Source organism: Seriola dumerili, unplaced genomic scaffold, assembly GCF_002260705.1.
Source record: "Seriola dumerili isolate Sdu_G_001 unplaced genomic scaffold, Sdu_1.0 BDQW01000012.1, whole genome shotgun sequence".
NCBI lineage: Eukaryota > Metazoa > Chordata > Actinopteri > Carangiformes > Carangidae > Seriola > Seriola dumerili.
In genome coordinates this window covers 1,979,468-1,986,700 of record NW_019174267.1, presented here as the reverse complement: position 1 = coordinate 1,986,700, position 7,233 = coordinate 1,979,468, and the positions used below count along the sequence as shown (strand labels likewise).

The 7,233-nt window shown below is 49.7% G+C and overlaps 1 protein-coding gene across 2 annotated transcripts in view; it reads right to left on the bottom strand.

The window, feature by feature from the left end:
* Positions 1–6,452, bottom strand: part of zdhhc1 (zinc finger DHHC-type containing 1) — an 8,383-nt gene extending 1,931 nt beyond the window's left edge. The window contains exons 1-8 of one of the 2 annotated variants that reach the window (XM_022750316.1): positions 5,900–6,452; positions 5,049–5,271; positions 3,221–3,396; positions 2,343–2,444; positions 1,241–1,365; positions 926–1,081; positions 634–749; positions 458–546 (exon numbers count right to left, since the gene is read on the bottom strand). In XM_022750316.1, coding sequence (XP_022606037.1) covers positions 458–546; positions 634–749; positions 926–1,081; positions 1,241–1,365; positions 2,343–2,444; positions 3,221–3,396; positions 5,049–5,267 — 983 coding nt within the window. In that variant the 5' untranslated portion in view covers positions 5,268–5,271; positions 5,900–6,452. The remainder of the gene's footprint in view (positions 1–457; positions 547–633; positions 750–925; positions 1,082–1,240; positions 1,366–2,342; positions 2,445–3,220; positions 3,397–5,048; positions 5,272–5,899) is intronic. The other variant, XM_022750325.1, reaches the window with a different exon arrangement.
* Positions 6,453–7,233: the final 781 nt, after the last annotated feature.

Sequence of the window (7,233 nt, the reverse complement as noted above, 5' to 3'; positions counted from 1 at the left end):
TTTTGAATGAACCCCATGTCATTGACTATACCTGGCAACATTTACATTTCTCACCACCCTATCTCTAAATACACTTTGCCATCAACTCTGTTTGTTCAAGACAAGGCCTCTAACATTCAGCATCACGCATATGAACTTGGCACACAAACAAACTTGTTCTCTTCCCTCCCCGTTCCCCTCCCCCTCCCTCCTCCCTCACATACAATACACACTTTGTTTGCTTCCTGGAAGTCATGGCCAAAGAATTTCATTTTGTTCATGTTGTTTACAGCAAAGAAAACCGTCTCCATGGCGACGATGGTCCAGCCTCACTGTTATGAAACAACTGTTTACTGAGACGTGTCAGGACCCAGTCAGCCAACCTCAGCCAATCACAACAGACCTGGACCTCTGCTGCCTGACACACCAACACCAGGGTGGACCGGAGAAAAGGGGGGGTGGAGGGTGAAAGACTTACTCTGCCTCCCCCTGCACAGACACAGTAGTAGGATCCTCCACGTCCAGCTGAGGGTTGGTGTAGCCCAGAGTCCCTGAGTAGTCCACATCCTGAACAGGGACAGCAGAGGACACTCAGGGCCAAGATTTAATACCCCCTCCCTCCCACAACCAAACAACCCCTCCCCTGTCCGTTACCTTGACGACTGAAGGAGCTGCTGTCTCCTTCACTGGTCCTGGTTTCCTGGAGTTCCTGTTGTCATGACGATGACGCTGTCGCACGATGTACTCATAGGTACTGAGTCTGTTCCACACTATGCACGCACGCGCACGCACACACACGCACGCACGCACGCACGCACGCGCACACACACACACACACACACACACACACATTGTAACAACAGAAGTGTCAATCTCTGATGTAATTTAATATGTCAACAATCTGACTGACAGTCAGGTGAACAGGTCCCAGGTGTGTTGGTCGTACTCAGGTAGATGTGGAAGCAGAGCAGGTGACAGAGCAGCACTGATGACAGCAGACCCAGAGCGATGGTGACGGCAGCAAGACCAGGAATCACAGCTGCTGCTGATCTGACCGGAGCCACAGGTAAGAAGACGAACCACAAACCTGTCTCATTCCTCACTGACACACACACACACACACACACACACACACACACACACACACACACACACACACACAGAGGCGAGACAGTGTTCACATCAGATTATGTCAAACTTTACTGTCACTGCACAGATCAGTAACAACAGAGGAGGTCAGAGATCAGAAGTCAGAGCTCACCCAGGAAGTGTTTGTCAGTGCGCAGTTTGGACGGGTCCAGAAAGAACTCAATGAAGACGTACGAGGATACGACCAGAACCAGACAGACCCCCAACAGAGCCGAGACCACACTGTGGAGGAACAACCTGAGAACACAGAGTACTACTGAGTACTGCTGAGTACTAGAAAGCACTACTGAGTACACACAGATCCAGTTATAGCCACAGCTAGCACTAGAGCAGCAGTTCCCAACATGTGGACCAGGGCCTACTGGTGGACCGTGAAGGTACTGCAAGTGGACCAACAGATCATTTACAAAACAAAACCACTCTGGAATTTTGGTTATGTACTGTTTTTAAATGTTTTTTTAAAAAAAGATCTAAATGTTTAAAAACCTCTCAGTGTGCTTTCTAATTTGAATTTATATTTATTTATATTTAGTGTCTTAGTATATTTAGTCTCACTGTGATGAGCCAATGACAGGACCTGTTATATTGTCAGCAGACCTCATCATGTACTTGTTTACTATCTCAGTGTGATGGAACTAACCAATCGCATCGATGGTAACAGCTGGAGAATCAGCTGTTTGGAAACAGGAGGTTAAAGTGATCTCAGTTCAGTCCTGAATGATCATCATCATTATTGACCTCTGTGTTGTTATGAGGTTTGGTCTGGAGGAGATGACAACCTCTGATCTTAAGTGTTTATTCTTATATGACAGTTTCTGTGTGAAGATGAACAAACTCTGGTCATGTGATGCAGATAAAAACTGATGTCAAGTCTGGGTTTAGTTTGTCTGAGCTTCAGCGATGAAGAGGAGTTAAAACCTTCACACTGTCAGGATCAAACTATTAAAATGATTATTTAATTTTCATTATGTATTCAGAGTTATAACATTATCTATAACCTCTTTTGTCCCTTTGGCTCCTGTAGGAACATGAACCTGCAGAGGTCAAACACTGATCTGTTCTAAATAAAGAGGAGGATTTATGTTAATGTGGAGACAGAGCAAATCAGTGCAGAACACACATAACCATATATACATGTTTAATTTATATATGTTAATAAACAGATGTTAATATGCAGATTTTAATATATATAAAACACAGAGCAGATGACTCACTTGTAGTTCCTGCTGCCCACACAGTTGTTGAGCCACCGACAGTGATGGTCGAAGTTAGCTACACACTTGTTACAAGCACTGCAGTGCTTCGATTTCGGTCCTCTGAAACACCACACAAACACACACACACACACATACACACACACACACACACACACACAGGTCAGTATTTATCTTTTTATTTATTAACAGTGTGAGCAGCGGCTGAGGCTCATGGGTATTGTAGTATCTCCTGGATTTGAGAGCAGACTACAGTTTGTGTTGGCTGCTCTGACCCAGTTGCAAACCTGTTTTCCTGAGACTCAGGATCAGATCGAGTCACATCAGCAAATCTAAAGTCACAATGTGTGTCAGTGTGTGTCAGTATGTCAGTGTGTGTTCAGTGTGTGTTCAGTGTGTGTCAGTGTGTGTCAGTGTGTGTTCAGTGTTTGTCAGTGTGTGTTCAGTGTGTGTCAGTGTGTGTCAGTATGTGTCAGTGTGTGTTCAGTGTTTGTCAGTGTTTGTCAGTGTGTGTCAGTGTGTGTCAGTGTTTGTCAGTGTGTGTTCAGTGTTTGTCAGTGTGTGTCAGTGTGTGTTCAGTGTGTGTTCAGTGTGTGTTCAGTGTGTGTTCAGTGTGTGTTCAGTGTGTGTTCAGTGTGTGTTCAGTGTGTGTTCAGTGTGTGGCAGTGTGTGTTCTGTGTGTCAGTGTGTTAAGTGTTTGTCAGTGTGTTTTCAGTGTGTGTTCTGTGTGTTTCAGTGTGTGTTCAGTGTGTTCAGTGTGTGTTCAGTGTGTGTTCAGTGTGTGTTCAGTGTTTGTCAGTGTGTGTCAGTGTGTGTTCTGTGTGTTTCAGTGTGTGTTAAGTGTGTGTCCTGTGTGTATCAGCATGTGTGTAACTCACACGTCAACCTGGCAGAGGTAGCAGTGGCAGTTCTCGATGACGTGTGCGTGTTTGGAGCGGTCAAACACAGGGACTGGACCTCTGCTGGTCTTGGTCCTGACGTTGTAGTCGGCCGGGTTGATGGACACCGCCATCAGGTGGACGCACAGGTGACACACGAACGTGATGCCCGTACACTGACACACAGATCAGGAATCAACACACACACACTGCAGCATGTTCATGTACCAGAGTCCAGGAGTCCCAGTGTCCCAGTCCACTGGGTCCTAAACCCAGAGACTTCCTGTGACACCCATCAATGGCAGACCACACCCATCAATGGCAGACCACACCCATCAACATCAGACCACGTCAGACACCCACCTTTTATCTCAGCCTCATTTTGAACTCAACTACACACCTGTAAACTACACACACACAGCTCTACCTTCAGGATCAGCTGTTCTCTCCTCATCACCACAGCTGAGGTTGAATGTCCTTACTGACTCTCAGACCCTGTCTCCTCCTCAGACCCTGTTTCCTCCTCAGACCCTGTCTCCTCCTCAGTCCCTGTTTCCTCCTCAGACCCTGTCTCAGACCCTGTCCTCTCCTCAGACCCTGTCTCCGACTCTGGCTCCTCCTCAGACCCTGTCTCCTCCTCAGTCCCTGTTTCCTCCTCAGACCCTGTCTCAGACCCTGTCCTCTCCTCAGACCCTGTCTCCGACTCTGGCTCCTCCTCAGACCCTGTCTCCTCCTCAGTCCCTGTTTCCTCCTCAGACCCTGTCTCAGACCCTGTCCTCTCCTCAGACCCTGTCTCCGACTCTGGCTCCTCCTCAGACCCTGTCTCCTCCTCAGTCCCTGTTTCCTCCTCAGACCCTGTCTCAGACCCTGTCCTCTCCTCAGACCCTGTCTCCGACTCTGGCTCCTCCTCAGACCCTGTCTCCTCCTCAGTCCCTGTTTCCTCCTCAGACCCTGTCTCAGACCCTGTCCTCTCCTCAGACCCTGTCTCCGACTCTGGCTCCTCCTCAGACCCTGTCTCCTCCTCAGTCCCTGTTTCCTCCTCAGACCCTGTCTCAGACCCTGTCCTCTCCTCAGACCCTGTCTCCGACTCTGGCTCCTCCTCAGACCCTGTCTCCTCCTCAGTCCCTGTTTCCTCCTCAGACCCTGTCTCAGACCCTGTCCTCTCCTCAGACCCTGTCTCCGACTCTGGCTCCTCCTCAGACCCTGTCTCCTCCTCAGTCCCTGTTTCCTCCTCAGACCCTGTCTCAGACCCTGTCCTCTCCTCAGACCCTGTCTCCGACTCTGGCTCCTCCTCAGACCCTGTCTCCTCCTCAGTCCCTGTTTCCTCCTCAGACCCTGTCTCAGACCCTGTCCTCTCCTCAGACCCTGTCTCCGACTCTGGCTCCTCCTCAGACCCTGTCTCCTCCTCAGTCCCTGTTTCCTCCTCAGACCCTGTCTCAGACCCTGTCCTCTCCTCAGACCCTGTCTCCGACTCTGGCTCCTCCTCAGACCCTGTCTCCTCCTCAGTCCCTGTTTCCTCCTCAGACCCTGTCTCAGACCCTGTCCTCTCCTCAGACCCTGTCTCCGACTCTGGCTCCTCCTCAGACCCTGTCTCCTCCTCAGTCCCTGTTTCCTCCTCAGACCCTGTCTCAGACCCTGTCCTCTCCTCAGACCCTGTCTCCGACTCTGGCTCCTCCTCAGACCCTGTCTCCTCCTCAGACTCTGGCTCCTCCTCAGACCCTGTCTCCCCCTCAGACCCTATCCCTTCCTCAGACCGTATCCCCTCCTCAGACCCTGTCTCAGACCCTGTCCTCACAGTGGTCCTGGTCTCCTCACAGTCTAAGGATACGATGTAGCCTGCAGGGATCCAGTGAGGCGGCAGCAGGGGGACGAACACGCCGAAGCCTGTGACAGCGAAGTAGACGTAGAGCAGCCAGGCCAACAGCTGGAAGGGATGAGGAGGCCAGGTCCAGCCGTTGGTCCGAGAGCAGAGCGGCACGTCGACTCGTTGTGGGCCATCCTCACCAACCGGCGCCGTGCGGTTCGGGTTCCTACTGCACACATCCATCCTGCTGACAGATTCAACACCAGAGGTTATGTCAACAACAACAACAACAACAACAGAGAGAAGGTTCACAGCTGAGATGCAAACTGAAACACAGAGGAGCTGATGGTGTCATGCGACTATTGTAATGATCAATTAAGTATTGAACCTTCAGAATCAATATTTCACATCAGGACTGAGACTGATGATTATTTTAACAATCAATTAATCAGTTTCCAGGAGTCTGAAGAGACACTTCAAATGTTTCACTGTGACAGACAACAGGGAAAGTTTGAAACACTGGAATGTTTGTTTAGAGGCAATTTATTGATTATCAAATTAGTTTGTTTTGAATTTAGTTTTAATTATAAATCTATTAATTGTTTCAGCTTGAAGTCCTGAAAACAACCTGCTGTTTTCCTCTGGTTCATGTCTGAGAATCTGTTTCACATTCATTTCACAGAGCAGATAATTTACTGATTAATGTATTAACAATATAATAATTAGTTAGATATCTTCATGTTCTAGATTAAATGGTTGATAGATCATCAGTAATCGTCCCATATGAACGATGGTTAATAAAATCCTATTTGATGCGACTACAGGTGTGACTCTGACAGGACGTCACACCTGAACAGGTATGGGAGGCAGCTCACCTGCTTAGCTCGGGTTAACGGGCCCTGCGCTCCGCTGCATTTCATCCCAGAGTCCGGGCCTGACCGGCGGCGTGCAGCTCCGCCGTGCCCCGGTCTTAGAGCACCGGGCTGCTGCTGCTGCTGCTGCTGCTGCTGCTGGGGGGGGGGTCAACTCGACACCCAGACTCCGTCAAGAGAGCCACAGTTCCGGGTCAGACCGTCCCAGTCCAGCCGTTAACTCACATCCATTCCAGCTGCAGACACCGAGGAGCCAGCTCCCTGCTGACCGAGCACATGAAGACTTTTACTAATATTTGTGTAACGCGTCGGTCTGGTGACTGGTTAGCGGGCTAGCCACCACATCTAGCATTAGCCTCGTCAGTCGGACTCCGCTGCCGCCATGCGAGCTCTCCAGCGCCGAAAGACGGTAAAGCGGTGACCGCGGGTCGTGAGTCAGACACCGGCTGTAACGTTTGATTTTTGACGGGAGAGATTTTTAAATATTTATCGGCCGCTGGTGAGTTAACTGTCCCTTTAACCAGCCTGTTAGGCTGTTAGCCTAGCTACTGCTGCCTCCCACCGTCTCCTAGCCCTGTACGCCGTTTCCCTGGTAACGCTCCAGGTCCGTTGTGATTGGTCAGTGGAGCCGACCCCGCCCCACGCGCCTGCGATGAACACAAACTGATCTGAGAGCAGCAGACTGTAGCTGTGTGACCGTGCTGTCGCCAGCAGGGGGCGGCAGAGCCATGACCAGAGACCACGAAGTCCGCAGAAACAAACACCAGAGGCTGAAGGTTCCGCTTTAATGTGACTGAGTGTGGAGACCTCTGGTGGACAGAAGGAGAACGACCGGACACAAAATGAAAGCAGAAACAGAATCAGTGACGGTTTGAATCAATGATCCCACATGAATCCAGCAGTGAACGAAAGTGTAAACTGGACCCACGTTACTGTAGCAGAGGGTCCGATTCACCTGGATCCATCCGAATCCATCTGGGTCACAGCTACAGAGGAACTGAGATGAATGAACGGCTGGTGGATCAGGTCTCAGTGATTCTATGACTAAAGAAACATCTCAGTAACTTTTCATTTGTCAACTGATTCTGGACCAGAACCAGAACCTCAACCTCAACCTCAACCTGATTCTGAACTAGAACCAGAAACTGAAGGTGAATCTGAACCAGAACCAGAACCAGAACCTGAACCACAACCAGAACTTGAACCTGAACCAAAATCAAAAACAGAACAGGGTTGTGACACAAACAGGTTCAGTTGCTCAACCTTTCTCTGATCTCCTCATCAGAGGGTGACGTTTGGATTAGTGTTGGGGGGGGCACATCTGTTAACCACTTAAA